We start from the raw sequence: 23,326 nt of genomic DNA, 5'->3' as shown, positions 1-23,326 counted from the left end.
CTACCCCGGGCACCCCAGAGTCTACCTCCTTGTAATTCTCTGGAGTGAATACTGTGGGTTGGCAAGGTCTGAGGTGTGGGAAGCAGTTAGTCAGATAGATGGACAGGGCAGGGAGGAAGAGCCAGAATCCCCCAGCCTCTCTGATGTTGGCTGGAGGGCAGACCACGACTCGGAACATTAGGGCTGGTAGGAGAAAGCTCTTCCGGCAATAGCTTTGCACATGTGTGTTCAGGGCTTTACAATATTTAAATCACTTTTAGATCCATCTTTTCTTAGTGATCATATTTCCGGGCTCACCCAGGTAAACAGCAAACTTGGTTTTGACAATGAATTTTATGATTAGGCTACTTATCACACTTGAACACCTCTGAGATGGGCGGTCTTATGTCTGTTTACCAAAGACGAATTTAAGGCTTAACAAGATAAAACTAATGTAGGTAGGAAGCAAGAGAACTAAATGCTAAATCAAGCTATATCCAGAGACTGCAACATGCTGATCAGCCCTACAGCCAGACCACAGGAAAACTGCAGAACAAAGGAAGATTTCTGCTGGGATTGCTAAAAGACCATTTCCCCGCACTGTGAAGGGAAAACAGAAAAAGAGAATTTTTAAGTGGCACCCTACACAAAATCAAATCATTCATTCCCTATGGATCAAAGGCTAGGGATTGCCAGCAGACCTTTCACCTTATGTAGTCTTACCTTTTCTTGTTACATAGTCCTATCCTTTCTCGTTGTATGTCCGTATAAAAAAAAAAAGGTAAACAAAGTCTTTAAACTGTAATTCACAGACACTAAGAATGATGTATAAACTGAATTCCCTGAGACTTGGGGCTTTTGTTTTGTTTTGTTTTCTCTCATCTGCTTTGTCTCTTCTCTAATAAACTTTCCTTTTGACTCTAACTTTGGTGGGCATTTGAATTCTTTCTTGAGTTCAGCAAAGAACACTTCTCTCTGTGTGTAGGGCTTGAGCTCTGTCCCCAACTCAGGGAATTTGCCCTGTCCTGCGTCAAAACTACTCAAAGTCACAGCTTGTGAGGGGTGGAGCTAGGACTAGGACCCTCAACTGGCCTGACTCCACAGATGATGCACTTTGGCTCTAGCTATTGTGGCCACATGAGGATGAGGACAGTTGTGAGAGCCTCTTCTCAGCCTCCAAGCAGGACACGTAGTCTCTAGAAACTGGCTTCAGTGAGTCTTGTTTTCCTCTTCCCCCTCCCCTCCTGCCCCAGATCCTAAAAAGGCTCACATACCTGACTGAGGGCCAAGGGCTTGACCTTGCAAATCTAGGGACTCCCAACCAAAGAGACCTTTAAGCTACAAACTCCTTCACTCTCTGGAGAAAGCTGCTCTGCTTCCAGGAGCCTCTAGGGGGAGGAATGAGGCCGTGAAATAGCATTAGCTGGTATGGTTGCCAAGCCAGGGAAGGGTAGGCAGGAGGGATGCCAGCCCCTGCCTCAGAAACTCTCCTAACCTGGGAGCTCGGTGTGCCGCTGGGTGAGCCTTTTGGCCCCTCGGGGTTGGCCTAACCCCATCCTGCCTTGGCTGCAGACACTGGTCTGTCTCCCTCAGCACTGTGGGCTCCTCCTGGCTCCTCTGCCCCTGTGCTTCCTCCCTTCCTTGGCTCAGCAGCAGCCCCTGCTCTGTTATTTCTGACTTCTTCCTCTCTGGTCCCCTCACGCAAACAAGTTCCAGCTCTCATTCTCACATTTGCAGTTACCACCCCAATGACTTTAACCTGGACCAGCCCAACTTCCTACCTGGTGTCCCTTCCTCTGGCCACAACATCTCTGCTCCACTGCCCAAATGGAATGACCTAACTAAAACAGTTAATTCCTAGCTTGAGAACCTCTGCTGACTCTGACACCTGCCCTCTCCAACTAAGCTCGGATTCCTTGGTTTGGCCTCATATCACATAGCATTCTCATTGTAGCTCCTCTCCCTTCCCTGCCATTCCCTTCTGACTCATTTCTTAAAGTCCACCTTAAAGGTCACCTGCTCTGGGAGACGTTTCTGCAGCAGCCCCAGGTCCCCAACTCCTCCAGCCAATCCCAATCCACACACTTCGTAAGGCATTGATCCCAGTGTACTGTAGACAACAGTCTACCATGCTGGATGTGGGCTCCAGAGGAGGCTGTGAATATGTTCAGTTGGATTTCTGGTCCTAGCAAGGCCTGGCACACGGTAGGTCTTGACATGGTGTTTAGGAGCACTTGATGCATAGCAGGTTAGCCTCCTATGTGCATTGACTGAGGGCCCCTGTTCTCTGCCGCAACACTCATCCGCTTGCCCAAGTGGGTGGCAGCAGCCTGGGTTGTTTGCTGCACAGCCCATACCCTGCTGTTCACCCACTCTGGCCCCAGCTTCTTGGTGGTATTCCAGGGTGGGGATCCCAGAGGTGGAATGAGATCATGCACAGCGAGGGCTTGCAGATCCTCAGAGAAAGGCGCCTCTATAAATGCAGCTGTGATTAACCCTCTTGGAACCCATTCAGTGTTTTAATTGCCCCGCCAACGGCCTGGCTGAGCACCCACAGCTGGGTTCCCAGGGTTGGGAGCTGGCAAGGCCGGTTAAGGTCAAGAGGACCCAAGATGGGGTAGGCGTCCCCTCCCTCCTGAGGCACACAGTAGTCATGGCCTGTGGGCCCAGCCTCTCTGCAGCCTTGTCACACAGGCCTAAAGGTGCTCTGACTACAGCTCAGTCTCCAGAGAGACCATGTGTTCTGTCTTTTGTCCTTAGCCTTAACTTCCTGAGGGCGGACAAACTGTCCTTAGCGTTAGCTTACTTCAACTCACACATGAGCCCACAGGGATCCCAGATCTACTGGCAGGAGCAGTGCCAGGCGAGTGGATGCCCAGGCTGCCTGCTTGGAGCTCAGAACCTGTGGGGCGATAAAGCACACCACGAGAAACCAGGATATTGGTCAGGACTGTGAGCGTTAGAGAGCGGGGCTCAAGGGTGTTGAGCGGGAGAGGGCACTGCAGGCCAGAGGCATGGGGTGCTTTAGGTACCGAGCCCATGGGAAGGCGCCAACTCAGCGCTTAGTGAAGACAAAGAGGCAGGGGAGGCTGGTGGTCAAACTAGGGCCTTTAACCCACACCCCCCTCATCGATGAGTTAGGAGAATCTTCCTTTCTTCCTTTCATTCCAGAAAAGGAAAACAAGGTTGCCAACTTAGTATAATTAGATCTTTCACACCCCAACCATGCCCCTTGTCCAACTCTGGTCTGAAAGGTAGTACAGAGAAGCTACAATGACGAAGAGTTGCTTGGCAACAAAATAAAGTACTATTGGATTATAATCCAAAGCATAAAACAAATACCCATGAGTCCACAGATATAAATGAATGATTGACTAACAAATGAGGGTGACACAGACCTATCTCCCATTCAGAAGAATTCAAATAACCTGTGTATATTCTTAAAGAGGTGGAACATAACTTCTCGTGCTTTAAATGTGGACCACACAGTGACTTCCTTTCAAAGAGGACAGTACAGAAAGGTAGAAGGAAAAAGAGTAACTTTACAGTGGAAGAACCTGACAAACGCTACCTCAGCTGGGTGACTAAGGTTAACATCAACTTTGACATGATGTGATGAGAACAACACCTTACCTCTGTGGTCTTGCTCCCAGAACACATACTTATGAAAAAACACCAGACAAATTCCATTTGAGGGGCACCCTACCACATGCCTGAGCCATACTCCTCAAAGATGCCAAGGTCATAAAACACAAGGAAAGTCTGAGACATGGCCATAGCCAAGAGGAGCCTAGAGACATGACTAAATGTAATTTGGGATCCTGGAACAGAGAAAAGACATCAGGGGAAAACTGAATAAATCTAAATAAAGTATAAAGTTCAGTTAATAACAATATGTCAATACTGGTTCTTTTAGTGTGGCAAAGCTACCATACTAAGGTTAAGGTGGTAATAATAGAGGAAACTAGGTATGGGGTATTATGGGAATTCTCTGTAATATCTTGGAAATAATTCTGTATATCTAAAACTGTCTAAAAGAAAAAGTTTAGAGAGAGAAACAGAGAGAGAGGGAGAGAGAATGAGAATGAGTAGCTTGTCTCTGCCCCGGTCAAAGCGCCCCTGGCAAGGCAAACGGGACAAGGAGCAGCGAGGGGAAAGGAGCGAGGCAGGCGAAGCAGGCGGCTGCTTTATTTCGAAACGAGGCACCACAGCCGCACCCCTGCTCCTGCCCCTGGGCACCTCGGTCACAGGTGAGCTGGGCAGCTACAGGCCTCAAGGGACAAAGCAGAGGCAAGTCCGAGTCTATTCCTTCCTGTCCAGAGGGACAGGTTGTCACTGCTGGAGTGCGGTTCCTCTAGACTCCTCAGTGGTCCTGGGGCTAGGACGTGAAGGAAACAGGTCCAGTGTGTCCTAAAGTCACGTTGAGGTGGGAAAGTGGCACACCTTCCCTGTTGGCAGAAGGAGATAGAATGATACACCCCAGGGCTTGGAGGACAGCAGGGCAGGAGAGCCAATCCTGGGCTGAATTCTGGTAGGCCAAAGATCCAAAGTGACAGCAGTGCAGATTCCAAGGGACAAGGGTGTTCTCGGGGAAAGTGTCCAGGGTGAAAGCCACCACGGAAGTCCAGAGCTTCGCCTATTCTCCAATCATGCTGATCTTCCTCTTCCTTGGGAATGATCAAACACAACTAGAGCCTTGCCTGGGTGCTCGGAGGCTGCCTGCTCATGGTGGGTGCCCCGTCATGGGGCAGTCCCAACTGCTGGTCCCACAGAAGAAATCCTCAGGGAGCTCACTCAGGAGTCCATCCAGGTCATCTATAGGGGGGATGGAGAGGGTGGAAAGACTGAGTGACATTAGTGTCCCATGTGACTCCAGTCCAAGCCTCCTTCCCTATAGGAGGGCCTGGACCTGACTGCACAGTTGAGGTGGCTGTCCTTGGGCAATGTTGCTGGGCCAATGGGCCTGAGCCTTGCCTGACCTCCATTTTCCCTCTGCTCCTCACATAACCACACACAACAAGAGGCAGGAGCAAAATGCCCGGGCCATTCTGCTGAGAAAAAGGTTCCCTTTGGGCCTCAATGGTTCCTCTCTTTCCATCCAGAGGCAGTGCCTGAGCAGAAAGGCTTCAGAAGTCCCTTACGCAACCCCCTCATTGGACAGAGGGAGAAATGATGCTGGGGAAAGCCATTAGATGCATTCAGAATCACGTGGTTCATTAATCTGGTTTCTCATGTGAAGACTGGTAGACAACACCATCCCCTTCCCCAAAGTGCCCCTGTGGGCGTAGGGAATGAAAGCAACTGATCCTGACTGTGTTTCTCAGACTGAGAATTTGGAAACTAGACTGACTTCAGTAATCCCTATTGATCCTATTATTACAATATTAGCTAACACTTTCTGAGTGCTTGCTCTGTGCCAGGCACAGGGCTATAGAGGTTATACTCATCACTTCATTTACATTTCACACTATCCCTTCATAGGACATCTCATGGCAGTTGCCCACTTTACCTGAAAGAACAGGGTTTAAAGAGGTCAAAGCACTTGCCCAGGGTGAGCATACTCTGGTTCTATGTGATGCCAGAGCCACAGCTTCCAACTAGAAAACTCCTGCTTAATGGTCGGCATCAGGCAGCTGTATCAGTCAGACTGGAAACTTGACCTACAGAGCCAGCTCCCAGTCTGGCACAGGCACTTGATAAACATTGCTGCTGGAAGGATAATGTCAGTTTGAAAATGGAAATAAGGTTACCACCACTGTTCTCAGGGAAGTAGGATTGGAATTTGAGTATAAAAAAAAAAGTTGCCCCTCACCAGCTACACTATGACTGCTTGGAGAATCACTATGCTAAATGAAGGGAAATGAGCAGTCAGGAAACGGGACCAGAGTAAGAATTAGTTTTTGTGTCTCTGAGCCCTGTCTAGCCACCACTAGCAGCTGTGTGCTTGGCAGGTCTGTCCCCAGGGTGGAGATGTGACACCAGCCTCAATATTCTACAGGCAATTCTCCTCACTCTTATTCCATGACCACCAGCAGCCTTCTGATAGTTTGGCTTATCATCGAGCTTACTTTCAAGGGTTGAATTTATGGAATCAAAAAGCTAAGGACCAGACTGGGACTGTGTTGGCTCCACTTGGGTGAAGCTGCCTCCTGAGGAACGAGTTCCCCTAAGAGGTCTGTATTTGGGCCTCTCAGGTCTGTATCCTGGTCCCATCCTAACCACATGGGTATTAGACTACTCAGCACTGCCTGGAGGGCCTCTGAACTTAGTCATGATAGGGAAATCTGTCTCTGTGTTCTGGCCATCAGCCCACAAAAGACTCAAGGTGTGGCACAAGGATGATGTCAGTCCATCTCCTCGTGGCTAATAGCACATGACCTGGAAATGGGGAAGACCAGCAGATTACGCTCTATTTGCTTTATGTGGCCCCTATCACACTGTTAATTAGTTTGTGGCCTATAGCCTTGCCAGAGAAGACACCACATTTGATTTCTGTAAGATTCTATAAGATCCAAAGATTCACAGAAGGAGGAACAAGATGCAGCCAAAAGAATCTGGCTGTGCTATTCAAGAGGAAATAGATGGAGAACCTCTTTTGCTCCTGGGTAGGCCAACTGCCTTACCTGCTTCTGGGAGCTCTTCCTCTGGGGATGCCGCTGCCTCTGGGTTCTGTGCTGTTCTGAGGCCTTCCTCAGTCTCTGCAGTCTTATGCTGGAGGCTGCCATGGAAGCTTCCTGGACTCTGGAGACAGAGGGTCCCGTTACCAATGCCTGTGCCTCCAAGTCCCTTTGACAGTACTGTTGCCACTTAGACAATCTCAAAGAATATATCGGGGCTCAGGAAAGATAGGATAGAGGAGTGTGGCAGAGGCCAGTCACCCATTCCCATGCTGTGGTGAGGGAGCTGAAATGCCAGAGAGCCGAAACGGCAGATAATTAAAAAAACAGAAAACGTTTTTGGCCAATTTTCTTTCTTAATTCTGTTGGTACCTGATATTTTAGAGAATCTATATAACTGGAACAGAGAGTGAATACGCCATTCAGAAACATGTTGAAGAGTTAGCCTGGTATTAAAAATTAGCTGTTAACAATCCCCAAACTAGCTAACGTATGGACAGGTAATTAAAATTAGTAAATAAACCAATAACCATGGTTAACCCTAGGGAATGGGAGTGGAGAGGTAAGTTTGAGGCTTTGATTTATTCTCTACCATTTCAATTTTTTCAATGAGTATGGATGACATGAAATTAAAAAAGAAATAAAGCTCTTTTTGAAGTGTGGTGCTTTTGAGACAATATGGAAGGTTAAGGAGAAAGATGAGGAAAATGGAAGTAGTAAGTCAGGGCTAAAGATGTAACTTGACTAGAAGTCATCAAGTCTAATCTACTCGTTTTACAGCAGGGGAGGGGACAGGACTTGCCCAAGGTCACATTACAAATTATCAGCAGAGCGGGGACATGATCCAGGTCTCTAGCCCAGGACCCCAGGAAGGATGGGGGTGACCAGAGAGGGGACGCTGTGTGCCAAGTCAAGGCCAAGCTTTGCACTCTCACCCTGGAGTAGAGCTGCCTGGAAGCCCAGTCTCCCTTAGTTCCCAAAGGGGGTGCCCCCTCACTAGCAGAGGAAGAGGCCAAAAGGGAAGACAGAACAAGTGCTGGCTCACCTAACGAGCCATGTGTAGCTCACTGTGTTTTGCACTGCCACCTGTAACAGATCTGACCTTCAGTCACTTACTGAGGGCCGCCATCCCCTGGGAGACCCTCGACTTCATTAATTCTCAAGTGACTCTTATCCTCTCCGATGTTCAAGCCAGTGTCTGCCATCAGACACTCAGGGATCGCCAAGAAGCTACTTGTTCCTCTAGGTCCTATTACTGTGCCATCTGGCAGGCGGCTGGACCAGAGAGAAGAGGAGATAGCCCTGTTCCCAAAGGCATCTCTTCAGTTCAGGGCAACTACTCACTTTATACCTATGCTCCTCAAGATGGCGAAGGGGAAGAAATCAGATGATCCAGACAGAAAGTGGCTCCAGTAGTCCCTATTCCATCCCACTCCTCTTACCTTGGGGAAGGGCTGAGATAGCTTGAGGAAGCTCCCGTCCCTAGAATCTGGGCTGTAAATATGGACCAGGTTGTTGGGCGTCACATTGAGATAGTGGTTTCGAAGTGAAGGAGAAAACACTCCAATCTAGAGATGAGGAAGGGGAAGGTCAGTGCCCTGATGGAGCACTAAATACTGCCAGATGGCCACCTGGTCCTTGTGTACCTCTCTGTTGGTGGTCTCTGTACCAGGGTCACACAAATCAGTCCTGCCCCAGCTCTGGTACCAGAGTAGAACTACTTATCATACCCTCCTCCCCTCACTGCCCGACCCCCTTCCCCATCCACCCCTGAAGAATGGGAATCAGGCATTTGTCCATCTCCAGTAAAGCCAGGGTCCAGCACCAGTCCAGCCACCCCTTTCTTGGGCACTGGGAGGGAAGGGAGCCACACAGACAATTCAGGGGCCTCCTCCAGGGCAGAGAGCAGCTCCCTATACCTGCTTTAGCAGCAGCACTGAGCCAGGCTTCAGCTCATTCTGGTGTGTCTCAAGCAGCAATCTATGTACTGTGCCTTGCATCTCTCCTGCAAATACCAAATGGCCCATTAGTCAGGGTCAAGGGCAGCAGTGACTGGTTTGGGCCCTGGTTAGAATCAAGGGAAGCTGGCTGCTCACTGCCTCAATTTTCCTATTTACAAATGGAGAGGGTAACCCCTCCTCACCACCTGATCTCAAGGCCGTTCACCAGAAACTCCCAGGACTTGACTTCTCACCTGTGGGGTCCTTGAAAACCACACTGGCATCCATTGTGCTCCGAGTTAGGGACTTGATCATCACTGCCATGTTTGGAACCTTGTTCCCGGGAAGCTGCTTCAGGGCGGCCTGGTTACAAGGAAAGGCATTTGCTGAGCTATACATGTCCCACCTATAATGTTCCCAGTTGTGCTAGAGCAGATCGTGGGGGAGGAGGGCAGAGAATAGGTGTGGTGATGATCTTCTCTTGTGGAGGGCAAAGGGGCAGTTTAAAGGGCTCATCCCATCTCCCTCTGGCAGTCCTTCATTTCTCTCTCCCTGCCTCTTTTCTTTTCAATGTATTTATATAGAACTCCATCACAGCAGGCCATGGGCAGGGATATGTTTATATATGTACTAACATGAATCTGCACATGACCCTTGACCTCTAGGGACTCTAAGGTAGCAATGCGTTCACTGTACCCTATCCAGGGCCCAGATGTGCAGAGACATGCCCATAACCCAACCTCTCGTTCTGCTTGTGCCCAGTACTGTGGATGGTAGTAAAAAGGCAGGTGAGTGGAAGACAGGACCAAAGAAACTTCATGCTGCTGCTCAGAGACGGGCCTGGAGTAAGAGGGAGCAAACAGGAGCTCCTAAGGCGGAGCAGGGCAGTATGTTAGTGAAGGAGGGAAAAAATGGTTTTCCTTTTAGGTCTCAGAACCCAGGACCCTTACCTTCCGCAGCACCATGACGATGCTGTAAGTACAGAGGAAGCAGGTGGGGTCTCTCTCATCCAGGCCCAGAGCAGATTTCATGGTCAGCCAGGGCCCTCGTTGAAAATCCTCCTCCACCAATGCTTGGGAACTAGTAACAATCTGGTACCGCAAAGCAGAGCAGGAGCCTGTATTAATGAGTCCACCTTGCTATAGATCTCCCCTGAGGCAGGATGGAGGGGTGGGAGAAAGGGTGAGTTCCCTATAACATGGTGGCCAGTCTCTTCTTTCATTTATCTCCAAGGTCAGAAAATGATATGTGAGATCTTGTCGCATATCACATCTTTCACTTAGCAGCAATAGCAAAGGTACTCTTTATTTTCTTGTATTTTAAATCAGGTTCTGACTTTAAAGCAAAAGGCTATCCACGCTTGTCTCTTGTATTAGACTTAAAAAGTCTTGGGACTAGGGAGCCCCCACATATCTCTATAGGTTTCCAGAGTGCCTCAGCCATTTTGAAACCAGTCACGTTTTATTTGGGATGCCTCTGGCTTTAACTATTAACCTTCTTATTAAAAAAATGCTTTGATCCAGATGAGTATTTACTACATTGATATGAAATGGACCAGTGGATCTGTGGACCAGCAGCAAAGACAAAAATTGCTAGAGAGAATTAAAAGCAAAAGTGGGTCTGAGGGCAAAGCAGGTCACTGGAATTCCAGGGAGGAGGGAGACTGGATCCTACCCATCGAAAGGGAATCGATTAGAGGCCAGATGAAGGCAGATCCTTCCCAGCTTAATTCCAGAAACCTGAGAGGAAGGGTTACTGAGATACAATTTCCCAGTACTTACTCCACTCTCCTCCTGAGGAAAGATGGAGTTAGCCAGGCCTTCCTTTCTTATATGGGAAAGAAGGCTGGACCCATGGCATCGGTTAACATCTGGATAGGCTTCACTTCATGCCAGTAAAACTGCCATCTCCCCAAACTGCCTTCCCCAAATGCCCTTCAGTGTGTGACCCCAGGGAACAGCCCTAGGAGCATCGACTCTGATCCTTAACGACTCTGATCCTTAACTCTGGAAACATGCAGGGATGTCTTTCACTCTTAAATGATGCCCAGGAAATTAACATTTGCACAGAATTTGTTACCTCTGTCTGGAATTTTGCCAGAGCACCATGAGTCGGAGTCTGGGGCGTGGAAACCATGATCTCCTCCAGATTTTTCCCACTGTGCTACAAGGGTGAGGGAGAGGGAAGGAGAAGGCGAAAGCAAGCTCAGCAGCTGTTATTTACAAGTGCAGCTTCTTGTCTGGGTTACATAATGAGTTAGGAAACTATCAGGGACAATTAACACATATTACATCTCTCCTAACGAAATCTCAGGAGCCTCATTGGCAGCTCAAAAAAAGACACTTTGGGGATCATTTTGGGAATGTGAGGAAGCTGGAGCTGGCCCAGGCGCAAAACCCAGGGCTACCCAGAAGCAAAACCCAGGACAAAATTCAGGCCATTGAGGGGGCAATGACCTGAATAGAGAGGCCTGTGATATGCAGAGGGACAGCTTTCCCTAAGTCCCTTCTCAGGGACCTAATCTTTCCTTACAGAGATCCAGCCCAGGAGGAATGCAGATGGCCTCCTTGGATTTCTCTTAAAGTGCTAGCAAAGAGCAACTAATAGGCAGAGACAATTTCAAACACCTTTAAAATGTGAAGAAAGGGATGCATTTGCCACAACCACACCAGGTCCTCAGAGTCCAATGATCTGGGATCTGATCCAAGACTAATTTGATGGCTCCTGTCTTTTCACCACTGCTGAAATCCAAACTCTGAGTGCAGCCCCAGCTTCCCTGGGTGAACCCCACATACCAACTATTCTGTGGCTCTCCAAGAGCATTCTGCTTTTACACCTATGTGCCTTTGCACATGCTCTTCCCTGTCTTCCCATTGCTGAAATGTCCTTCAGAACTCAGCCTTCAAAAACACGCACCTGCGACCTCCTACTCGTCCATTCAAAGCCCATTCAGCAAGCCCAAGGAGCCCAGTGTGTTCCGGTATCCAGGGAATGACCTCTACTTACACTGTGCAATTTATGTATAATCATTTGTTCACATCTGCTTCTTCCACTACACTGTATGCTCCTTAGAACGGGAACTATTTCTATGCTAATATCTGTATTCTCAGTTCCGAGCAAATTGCCCAACACATATAAGTCCTTAGCAAATACGAGTGAATAAATCTTCCTGCCCCAGTGCTAGTAATAGCAGATGCTCAACAAATGTATGAAAATTGTCGTTCTTAAGGCTTTAAGCACCCGTCTTACATATGGTTTTTCAAGCATTCAATTTTGCCCTCCCACTTCTTTTGACCCTCCCACAGCTCTGAAGACCCTCCCCCTCTGCACTTCCTTCCTTCCTTCACTCCCCCCAGAAGTGAAGATATTCTGGGACTTAACAGTGCTGAACTCTGCTTCTCCCCTTTGCCCACCCCAGTGTCCTGGAAGGCTCTAGCTTCTGACAGAAGGAAGCTGTCACTCACCTGGTGAGGCAGGATCCCTGCTGGGCCAGGGAAGCGGCGTGTTTTGGTGTGGGTGGCAGTTCGGGTGGGTTGCTGGGGTGTCCGGCTGGCAGCACTGACCAGCTGCACCAGATGGTTGGTGACTATGGGTGTCTGCAGAGCTGCTTGGGGAAAGAGGGAGGAATGGCGTCCCTTTGGGGTGCTGACAGGAGACTCTACAGAAGACACTGGAGCTTGGGGTTGTAAGGCACCTCGAGGAAGAAATCCAGAGACAGTTCTTGAGGGCGTAGAACAGCCTGAGTTGGGAGTTTGTGGACCGGGAAAATGAGATTTGCCACTCACACAAGCACTTGGAGATTGGAGTGGCTGACTGGGGCCACGATTTTGAGGGCTGCTCTGAACAGTCCTGCCAGTGGCTTGGAGAGACTGGGGTGCTTGCAGAGGAGGACCTTTGGGACAGACCTCCCAGTGGGGGTGTTGAGTGGGAACTGTTGAGGCAGTTGGGATGGGAAGGCTACCCATGGCACCAGGACTCATGTGGGGCTGTGGAGTCCTATGGCAGTCAACAGGATCAGGAGGCTGACCCTGGGCTGACATAATACCAGTTATGTGGCTGGCAGGCATGGGCCCCTTTTGGCAAGATCTGCTCTGATCAGCTACCCGAGCCTTTTTAGCCAATATTGAGTCTTCCTGCTGGCAGGTGGGCAAGATTCCTGGGGTCTCACTGCTAACTCCAAGTTCCAGTTCCATGCTTGCCAGGACCTTATCAAATTCATCTTGTTCAGGTCCCTCAAAACCACCAATCACCTGCTGTTGGGTCTCAAAGGCAAACAGGCGGTGGGATGCTGCGGACGGGGGTCTTACTGGCTCTTTGAGCGCTTCTGTCAGTGTCACTCTTCCCTGGTTGCCAATCCAGCTGCCAGAAGTTGAGACAGGCTTTAGGGAGGTTGTTCCTGTGAAAGGTGGACCCCTGACAGCCCTGAGCATGCTGGAGGTAGGAAGGCGGAGTCCCAGGGCTGGTAGGCCCAAATCCTCCGAAGGAGCAGTGGGGCGTGATGGCAGCTGCCTGGAAGACTGTGCCTGCACAGTCTCTTGTGGTCTGGAAGGGACAGGTCTGAGGCATCCAGCATTCATAGGCAGTAAGCCAGCAAACTGGTTCTCTGCATCCTCCACAGCAGACAAGAAATCCTACAAAGAAGCAGAAACAGTGGGTCTTGGCATCTGGATATCAAGAAATACTCTGCTTTTACTGTTTCAGTCATGTGGTGTGTATGTATGCATAGATAGATACACACAAGCAAGAAAACTAAGGCATGAAAGGCAACGGTGGAGTCTCTCACCCACCACCTTTGACCTTGCCCATGAGCCCATCGCCAGGCTTGTAATAGAAACGTTCACAAGCTAAGTCTCTAGATAACTTCTCTCTCTTTCTTCAATCTTCAATGTGTGTTGGGGGCGGGGGGGCGGGGGAGCGGGGGAGTAAATGTACCAGGGCACCAAGGAGTTGAACAAATCACCCAAGGTCAAAAGAAAACTAGCTTTCTGGTGTCCAGCTAGTCGTGCTGCTTGTCCTCAGCCCACTCCTCACCTCCACCACACACACACAGCCTTTGGTAAGCCAGAGAGGCCTAATTGGCAGAAGTTAAATATAGCTTTTCAGGCAAGTTAAATTAAGTATGGATTCCACTTAGGAAGCAAAGTGAGATTGACACCTTCAAGAGCAACAGACCTATTCCAAGGGTGATTTTGAGTCAGAACTGCTGATTTAAATGACAGGAAGGTTCCCTCCACTTCTACCCCCTGCTGCCACACTGGATTGTCTGGGTTAGAGAAAGGCTTTTTTCCTGCTTTCTGCATTATCAGGAGAGTAGTATACTCCAGCATGACTACCTTAGGATCTAGCTGTAATAATAATAATAATAATAATAATAATAATAATAGTTAGTAATAATAGTAATAGTAGTAGTAATAATAATAATAATTAATAATAATAATAATAATAATAATAATAATAGTAATAGTAATAACAACAACAACAACATCAGAACTACTGCAGCAAAATCCTGATGACCCTGTGGGTTGATGGATCCCTTTTCTCAGGAAAAGCTCACTCTTAGACATGATGTCATTTGCCCTGGGAAGGGGCAAAGGGACTGGTCATGGAACGGACTCTTGAGTTGTCAGATTCCTTCACTTTTAATTTCATTACCAACCTATCATCACCTACCAAGCCCCAAGAGGGTCACTTTAACAGTCTTTTCAGCTTGTAATTACACATCTCCCAAGCTGAAAGACAAAGACAAGGACACATCTCCTTGACAAATCTGGCAGTTTTGAATTATTTGTAAAAACAACAATCAAATCCCTAAGTGATAAAAAAACATCTAATATTTGACACTTCACTGAGTCCCAAGTACCATGCATTTTACCAGAATTCTCTTAATGAATTCTCACGATAGCCCCATGAATAGGTAGTGTTATTATTCCTGTTTTATGGATGCAGAAACCAAGACTCAGAAAGCTTAATTAACTTCAGAATCCACATGTGCCCTTGTCACTATATCTTAGGGCCGCAATGAATGAGACCAGCGAGAGACTGATTTTTAAGAGATCTGAAATTCATTTTTTTCCCTTCAAATCTCAAGTTCCAAAAACCTCAGTGGAAGGGGAATATGGGGCTGGGCCTGACAAAGGGTCCCTAATGCAGCATGCACCACCATACTCGGCACAAATTAGGCATCTGGGCAAATTCTACATGTGATTTTTTAAAGCCAAGTGCTGGGAGAGAAAAAGTAGGTTTGAATAGCTTATCACTGACAAAATAGAGCAACTGTATTCTATAAATATAGCTTAGTAGTTTCCATGTATGTTAGACTAGAGTCTAGGGGCCAAAATATCATCCTGTATATTGGTGTTGTATTCCTAAGCGTATTAACTTATCTTTTTGGGCTTTATTCAATGTAAATCCTACCTCTTTCTGAAAAGGATCTAAGGTCACAATTTGGGACCTCCCAGGTGAAACTATATCCGGTGGGAAGAGAGCTGTGGAACTCACTAGTTCAGTGGTCTCCAGCTGCCCCCAGAGGTTGGAAATACTCCTTCCTGAGCTCACCTCCACAATTTCTAATCGGTGTGTGGTAGGGCCTCAACAGGGGTGATTCTAATGTGCCAGCTTCAAACCTAGTCTAATCCCTCATCTTCTGAGGAGAGAGAAGGAAAGAGAGATCATTGGAAGCAGAAGAATGCATCTCATACTGCAGAAGGCCAGAGAATAAAGAAATCTGCCCAGGCTCCCGGAGCCAGCTGGTGACCACAGGCCTCCTGCCATCCAATAACTATGCTGTCTCTGGCTCTCCATAAACTTTCTTCCCACCTCAAGTATGTCATCAAGAAGGTGAATCGAATCATCCACACTACACAGCTTCCAGACAAGGGCCCTTATAATTTAAAGGTATAACAATCAGGCAGCTTGTCTCTCTGATTTTTTATTTGTTTCTAAGACAGTTAAGTAGGTTGTTTGCATTTCTCATCATTTCTCAGCCTCTCACAGACAAAAAAGATGTACATATTAAGTAAAAGGAGACCAGGGCAAACTGCTCCAAAATGTTCCGGGCCTGGGTGTTTACATCTTGAGACCTCCTCTGATCAACACTTCCTTACCTCATCTTCAAACTCCTCTTCCACAGCAAATAGCTTCTGCAAACTGCATGCCTGAAAGGAAAACAAAGCAATTGAGGTTGGATAAATACAGTTTGCAAGTACATTCTGTCCTCATTCTGCTTCTTCCCAATTCTAACAAGACCATCAGGTGTACCGTTTTTTTTTGTTTTTTTTTTTTTTTTGCTAGTGTTGGGGGAGGAATAAAGGATGAGAAAAGAGATGGTATTTACTTAAAGACTTAAATGATTGAATCCTTTCTTGTAAAATAATCCACTCAGGTCCACCTACATTAATCTTGGAAGAGGGGGGAGGAAGCAAAGGGAAGGCTGCCAAAGGGAACATGGGTCATTCTCAGATTCAGCACTCTGCACATGGGCCTTAGGATTTTGCAATATTCCAAAGGTTTGGCCTGAGAAACCTTTGTCGAACGTAAGATACGATCATAAATCCAAGTGTGTCCAGCACAGTGGCCTTGTTTCTAAAGCCAAGACAGTACTCTTACCTAATCCCATGCCTAAAAGCAAGGGTCCCCAAGAGGATAGGATGCCCCAATCCACAATTCCTTCTTTCTAGGCAGCAGGGCTGCTGTGGCCAGCTTTTGATGTGTGTTAAAGCCAAGGGCTGTGCCTAACCCCAGACGTCAGAGCAGTAAGTACTACAATTAGGAATACCTACCCTCAAGCGTCCAAGGATCAGAGTGGGCAGGTTGGGGGGTAGGGAAGAGCTCAGGGGCGTGACGTTTGAGGGCGCCGGGAAAGATGAACAAGAGTTTGCCCAGGAGAGGGAAGGCAACAGGAAGGAAGCTGAATCCCAGAGGGAGGTGAGTGAAGAGAGCCCTCCCAGGGTCTCCCGGCGCGTCCATGCCAGCCCAGACTCGAGCCTAGGTCTCCTACCTCACCAAGCTCTCATTTAAACCCTATCTCGGCCCTGCAGCCCGCACGGGCGAGGGGCTGGAACCCAGAAGGCAGTTCCCGGGCCGCAGGACTGGGAGGCCCGGCGGCCCCGGGCGCGGTATTACCATGGCGACGGCGGGTGGGCTTCGGCCAAAGGGTTAGCCCGGCAGGCCCTAACTCAAGAGCTCGCCGGGGCCTCGGACTTGGCCCTGGGGAAGGTCGGAGTACGGGCGACGGTGTCTCTGGGGCGAGGTCGGAGAGGTCTCTGCGACCCAGGCGGTGGCTTAGTGAGGGTCACAGGGAAGCTGAGGGCTGGCGCCCTAGGTCGCGTTCGAAGCCGCCGCCACTCCTGCGTCTCCGCCCTCTTAAAGGGGCGGGCCTATTTCTCTCCCTCCGACACAAAGGTATTTTCATTAGCCAGTCTTCCACCCCAGCCTTAAAGGGAAACGGATGGGCTCTCGGTCGCCCCCCAGCGGCCCCTAGGGCCGATTGGGTGGTTCAACACGCATCCAGGTGAGAGCAAGGGCCCACTGCGCCCAGTCCTGCCCATTTTCCTCTCTTGCGTTAAGCACACTAAGGACTGGATATTTGAGTGTGACTGTCATTTATACCAGAGCCCACCCTGTTGATTTGTCTGTCTGTTCATCTTTCCATCCATCCATCAATCTATCCATCTATCCTTGGAACATGTATTTATTAAGATGTTCACAGTCTGGCTCTTTTCATCCTTCCTGTTTCAGCTTAGATCTCAGATCTTCCCTGTCACCTATTCTATTAAGTAGTAGCCGTCCTCCCACCACAACACTATTTCCTTCTCAGTGCTTTCCATGATTTATAATTGTCATGATTTACATCTTTGTTGTTTATCTTTCTCACTAGAATATGAGCTCCCTGAGGGCAGGGACCTGTATGGCTTGCTGCTCAACTTTGTATCCTCAGCACTTAGCACAATGCACAATAGACTTATTGAATGACACAACAGCTACCTTGTATCAGTCACTGTACTTGATACCGGGGACAGAGAAATGAATGACTCCTTGTGCCCTCAAGTTCACAAACAAGTCAGGGAGACACAGATCAAAAGACAGAGCCCAGGAGAATTGTGCAGAGAAATGGGCACGGGCCTAGTGACCTGGGAATGCCAGCTTTTGTCACTAAAGGCTGCTATGGTTAACAACCCTCACTCCTACCTCAGTTTCTTTTCTTGCTTGTCACTACAGGGCTAGTCAGAATGACAGGGCTGCATAGCTTTGAGAACTCAAAAGGCTGGAGAAAGGTCGCTGACTCGAGTTCTTAACCATCTGGTCTGAGCCAGCTCTGGATCTTTCTCCAGAGTGGCCTGGCCTGGCCTGGCCTCACCTCTGGGCACCCTATGCCTTCCATCATAGCTTTATGTGGACTAGTTTACCTGTCGTATGTCAGAAGCTAGATGGCAATGGGGAAGGAAACCTGGATTCTGAACTTTTATCCAAGTTAGGAATTCTCTCAATGCCTCCGTGCTTCTGAGCTGGGGGAACCTTCCATTTACATGCCTCCTCGCCTCACAGGAGTCCCAGCTGCAGTTCATCTTGCCCTGCTGTAGATAGTCCTGGGGACCCAATAATCGGGCTGTGGCTGACAGGAGATCACAGAGCCCAAAAGGCCAAGAGGAATAATAACTCACATCTACACTGTGGTCTGCAGCTTCCAATTTTAGCCAATAGCTCTTTTTTTTTTTTTTTTTCACAAAAAATCCCATGAAGAGTGAGGCAGAAGGCACTTACAGATTGGGAAACCGAGGCCCTGATGGGGAATGGACTCCCTCAAGGGCTCACAGTCACTCACTGGTGGATCTATACTTTCTCTCCCAACACCTTTTCGCTGCTCCTACTGCCTGTTAGAACCTGGATGGGAGTGAGGGCAGTGGCTAGAGCAAATGGAAAATGTAGACTTGGAACATTTAGAAAGGGGCTGGCTGGCAGGATGCAGTACAGAAGTCGTCTGTGATTTTGGAATTGGGAAGCACCTCCATGCTGAAGGGTTTTCCCCAAATCAAATGTCTTCTCTTTCCTTGCACTGTTATTTTAAGGTAAATACAAAAACTAGGTCGCCATGGTGATGGGGCCCAGATACTCTCCTTCCTCTTAGAAGGGAGGTTAGTGGGCTTAATTCTAATAATGAGGCTTGAGGATGTGGAGACTTGGGTGAAAAAGGAAGGGATGGGTTCAGGCAAAGGGAGTAGTGGGTCCTGGGACTTGGACAGGAGGACCAGATCCCCAGCTGTGAAGTGGGGTACAAAATAGAGTGAGTTTAATGATGGGTCTCAATAGCAACATGATTTAACCTAGAATGATGACAGCCCGTACTTCTTGAGTGCTTTCTGTGTTCCAGGCAAGGTTTTAGGCACTTTACATGTCTCAACTCACTTGATCACTGTAACAAGCCTTAATATAGGGGCTAGGATGACTTTTGCTTTATGGAGGAGGAAAGGTTCAATGTCTTGCCGAAGCTCATGTAGCTAATAGGTGGTGGAGCTGAAATGATGAACCAGGCAGTCTGACTCTAGCATCCACAGGCTTAACCACTATGTTGTTCTGTCTCTTTTAATTCTAAGGACCTGGGTTCTTAACCTGGGGCTTCAGAAAATATAAGTCCCCTATAATTTTATGTAAAACATTGTGTTCCTATGCACATATGCCTTGTTCTGAGAGAGAATCCATGGCTTTCATCACATTTTCATGAGTCAGAAGTCTGTTGCCTTGCTTTTTCTTAGGACCAAGATATACCCTAAACGCCCCCACCCCCAATACCTTCCATCTCTCATTTTGTCCAGATGCCTTACACTCTATATCAGGCCTTACTGTCTCCTGCCTGGACTATTACAGTAGCCTTCTACATGGTCTCCCTAGTCCAGGCTCTCCTCCCTTCTGTCCATTCTTTCTGACATGCAAATTAGATACTATCTTTCCACTGTAATAATTCTTCAATCACTTCTGATCAGCAGAGGATGACATATAAAATCCCCAGGGCCTGCGATGCCCTGGTATCTGCTTCCCTACCCTATCTCATCCTCAATCAACTTCCTAGTCAATACTAATCCCTCTCCACCGCACTCATTCTTCATGCTCAAGGTCATAGACTTCCTTAACTGTCTCAGGTGGACCCAGTTTTCCTTATCCTTGATTTGCTGCATTTGCAGCCTACCTCTACTATAGCTTGGGTCTCTTGTATGCCCCGTAATGTCTTCAGGTTTCTCCTCACACTTCCTTGCTGGACTTTGAACTCCTTCAGGGCAACGACTGCAACTTTTCACTTTTGTGAACCACACTTGGCACATGACCTGGCACATGGAGGACACTCAGCAAGAGTTTGTTAAATGATTTAATGCCATTCGTCAGGAGGGAGTGCAAATGAGACTGGGTGACTATGTGCTAAATTCCATGAATATCTACAGTTACTAGATGTAGAGCTTCATCTTCTTAGGTACAAAGGAGAGCATACTTGGGGGGTGTGTGTGTGTGTGTGTGTGTGTGTGTGTGTGTGTGTTCGGAGACAGCATGCTGCATTGGCTAGACAAATCTTGGTTCATATTTGACCCTGCTGCTAATTGGCTGTGTGACCTTGAGTAAGTTACTTTACCTCTCTGAACCATAGTCATCTCATCTATGAAAATGGAATAATACATCTTTCTCACAGGGTTGCTTTGAGATTAAATACATTAATGCACTGAAATGGCCAATGCCGTGGCACATTGGCAGGGGTTTCACAATGTGGGTTCCTTCCTCCCCACTTGAGTTTGCAAACACATGCTGAGATTTGTTATGAGAACCACATGGCTTCAGTTTGTATCTATTTCAGCATATTTCCAAATGCATTTTGTCCTAATTTGTATTTTTATCATATGAACAGTTGTATGCAAGTTGGTGTGCTAATGTGTGTGTTTATGTGTTTCTATTGACTTTCACCTTGGTATGGACAGTGGCATATACCGGAAGTATGTGCACATACTGAGAGTCTTGCATGGTTGTGCTGGTGGGTGGGTATTATATGTCGAATGAGTGTGGAGTGTGTATGGAGTGAAATGTGTGTTTTGTACTGCACATGAAGATAGGGGTATGAGTGTATGCCGGGGGAAGAGCTGGTCTGTTTGTGTGGCTTTGTGCATGTGAAGGCTATGTAGACTAGGTCTGTGGGATAGAACTTTCTGTGTTGATGGAAATATTTTCTATCCGTACTGTTCAATGGAACAACCAGTGGCAACATGTGACTATTGAGCACTTGAATGTAATGTAGCCAAGACTGAGGCAGAAGTTTGAATTGTACTTAATGTTAATTGATTTGAATGTAAATAGCCACAGGTAGACTATACACAGAAATCTCAACCTTGTTCTCCACAGACCAGTGGTGTGCAAACTTGTCTGCAGTTTGCACACCACTGGTCTGTGGATGAATGGACCCACTGGAGCCATGCCTGTGCGTGTGCGCGTGTGTGTATCCGCATGCGTGCGCCCGCGTGTGAGGTGTGAGACGTAAAAGAGGGGGCCGCTGCCGCCTCCCCCAACCCAGGTCCCCAGGCGAGCAGTGAATCAGCCTGACAATAAGGTGAGTCATTCATGAACTGCTGGGGCGGACTGAGCAGGCAGGAAGCAAACGTCAGCCAGCGCCCAGCCCTCCCCTCCAACCCCCCAGTGGGATCCCTCATCCCCACGCATTGCAGATGTTGAAGAAACTGACACAGGCGAATCAAGGCACCAAAGCTCATTCTCCTCAGCCCCTCCCTCCGGTTTGCGATCCATTCATCTCCCAGTCCCTTTCTCCTTTCCTGTGGCATGTGAGTCATCTCGAGATCCACACCCCCCAATCCAGCCCCCACCACCCTGAGCCTCTCAGAGCTGGTCTTCCTCCAAGGTTGGGGGTGGGTACAGGGAGGCTAGACCCCTGGTGGGGGTGCCAGGATCTGCCTTTGGAAACAAGGCTGACCCACTCAGGGCTGTGGGGTGGACGGGGCTCAGGGCTGGCTGCAGCTGGCTGGATCTCCAGAGGGGGCATTCAGCTTGCTTGAAAGAGCATCGAGACAAACATGGGGGCAGCAGGGAAGGAGTTGCTGAAGCTGCTGTCTGGAGCACTTGTGGCTGGTGGTGAGGAGGGGGTGAGGAGGGGGCAAGAGTATTCCTCTGCTTTCCAGGAAAGTCCCTCGAGTGTCTCCCCAGTACCTGACATTCTTCAGAGCCTGGTAGCTTTTCTCCTCTGTATTTCTTCACCTGTCCCCAGCAACCTGTACCTCACTACTCCCCATCAATCAACCTTCTTCTATTGGACTGAACCTTACCCAAAGATTCAGATTTGGACCACTGGGTCCCGTAGTGGTATCCCTTATGGGGTCAGAAAATAATATCAAAAGCCATAAAATATGTGCATCCTTTGACAAAACGGCTCCACTTCTAAGGATTTATCCTAAGAAAATAATAATTGATGTATGCAATAATTTAACTACAAGAATTTGCATCCCAACGTTATTATTATTATTTTTTTTATTAAGGCGAGGCAACCCTTGGTTGTCCTCACAGATTGCAAGGACCTTGTCAGTTTATAATCCCTTATTTTTTAAACTTACAGCATCTGGTCTTCCTACATGGTCTCCCACCCAAGTACTAACCAGGCCTGACCCTGCTTAACTTCTGAGATCATACGGGATCGGGGTTATTCAGGGTAGCATGGCCATAGACCACAACATTATTTTAAATGATGAAAAATTGGAAGCAACCCAAGTGTCCATCAAAAGGGGATTAAATAAAGAAAATGTGGTACAACAGCACAATGGAATCCTACACAACCACTGAAAACAATGTGGAAGAAAATTTGATGCCATGAGAATATTTTCATGAAAAATTAGGTTGTAAGATATTGTGTACAGTGTGATATAGTTTTTCTTGAGAAAATATGATCAGGGAAAAAAGATTACAAAAGTATTTATGCAATTATTAACAATTGTTCTCATTGGATTACAATTTAGGAGTGATTTTATTTTCTTCTTTGTACTTCTCTGATCCTCCCCCCACCACCAGAATTTCTACGTTAAGAGTTTGTGACTTTTACAGTAGAAAAAGTAATTTATTAAATATTTTAAAAAGTCATTTGTGGGGTTGGTAATGAGAATCAGCTGTAAATGGACATTTTAGTGGGGTAATAAAATGTTTTAAAATTAGATTATGTGATGGTTGTACAACTTGATAAACTTAATAAAAAATGTTGAATTGTACACTCAAAATGGATAAATTTTATACTATGAAAATTATAATTAAAGTTGTTTAAAAACTCTTAACTAAAGTCATTTGTTGAGCCTTCTGCCATTAGGGTCAGTCTTTCAACCTGACCTCGAGGTCCAGGGGTAGAGATGCCAGACAAAATGCAGACATCCACTTAAATGTGAATTTCAGATAAAGAATAAGTTTTTTAATATAAGAATAAAAGTAAATAAAATTTAAAAGTCACGAACTCTTAATATAAGTACTCTACAAAATTATTCCTTGTTTATCTGAAATTCAAATTTAACTGGGCATCCTGTATTTTTGTTTGCTAATTATAGCAACCCTAGTCTGGAGTTCTTGCTCCTGTAGGATCCCAGGGGCAGGGAAACAGATTTGGGGATGGACATCTGGACTTGTACCCTGCACCCCCAAGGCGAGTCTATGGAGCCTGAGAGAGTGGGATGGGGAGCCCAGGACCTAGAAAAAGCAATGTGCGAGAGAGTGGGAGCAGTGATCATTTCTGTGTACCTTGCTGGAAGTGGAAGTGGCCAATAGCATTTCAGCTGG

The 23,326-nt window shown here is 47.5% G+C and overlaps 1 protein-coding gene and 1 pseudogene across 2 annotated transcripts; both read right to left on the bottom strand.

Moving 5' to 3' along the window:
- Positions 1 to 3,397: 3,397 nt before the first annotated feature.
- Positions 3,398 to 16,879, bottom strand: HROB (homologous recombination factor with OB-fold). 2 transcript variants are annotated; one of them, XM_016139636.2, is made up of 10 exons: positions 16,658 to 16,879; positions 15,640 to 15,690; positions 12,001 to 13,167; positions 10,616 to 10,699; positions 9,487 to 9,627; positions 8,791 to 8,899; positions 8,516 to 8,601; positions 8,039 to 8,164; positions 6,603 to 6,720; positions 3,398 to 4,794 (listed from the first exon to the last, which is right to left on the bottom strand). In XM_016139636.2, exons 1-10 carry the CDS (start codon positions 16,658 to 16,660, stop codon positions 4,703 to 4,705), a joined length of 1,977 nt encoding a protein of 658 aa, XP_015995122.2. In that variant the 5' UTR covers positions 16,661 to 16,879; the 3' UTR covers positions 3,398 to 4,702. The 2 variants fall into 2 exon arrangements, with proteins under 2 accessions (XP_015995122.2, XP_036079366.1); XM_036223473.1 differs by lacking the exons at positions 3,398 to 4,794; positions 8,516 to 8,601 and having other exon boundaries at positions 6,606 to 6,720.
- Positions 16,880 to 22,118: 5,239 nt separating this feature from the next.
- LOC118604643 lies at positions 22,119 to 22,237 on the bottom strand (annotated as a pseudogene).
- Positions 22,238 to 23,326: the final 1,089 nt, after the last annotated feature.

This window comes from Rousettus aegyptiacus, unplaced genomic scaffold, assembly GCF_014176215.1.
Source record: "Rousettus aegyptiacus isolate mRouAeg1 unplaced genomic scaffold, mRouAeg1.p scaffold_m13_p_6, whole genome shotgun sequence".
Lineage (NCBI taxonomy): Eukaryota > Metazoa > Chordata > Mammalia > Chiroptera > Pteropodidae > Rousettus > Rousettus aegyptiacus.
This window is presented reverse-complemented; position numbering and strand designations above follow the sequence as displayed.

What these genes read in the sequence shown, in the direction of transcription:
- HROB (XM_016139636.2), bottom strand. An exon ending in AAGAGGAGTTTGAAGATGAG is followed by an intron (nt 13,168 to 15,639) that starts GTAAGGAAGTGT and finishes GCTTCTTTGTAG; the next exon opens with GATTTCTTGTCTGCTGTGGA. An exon ending in TCGTCATGGTGCTGCGGAAG is followed by an intron (nt 8,900 to 9,486) that starts GTAAGGGTCCTG and finishes CCTTGTAACCAG; the next exon opens with GCCGCCCTGAAGCAGCTTCC.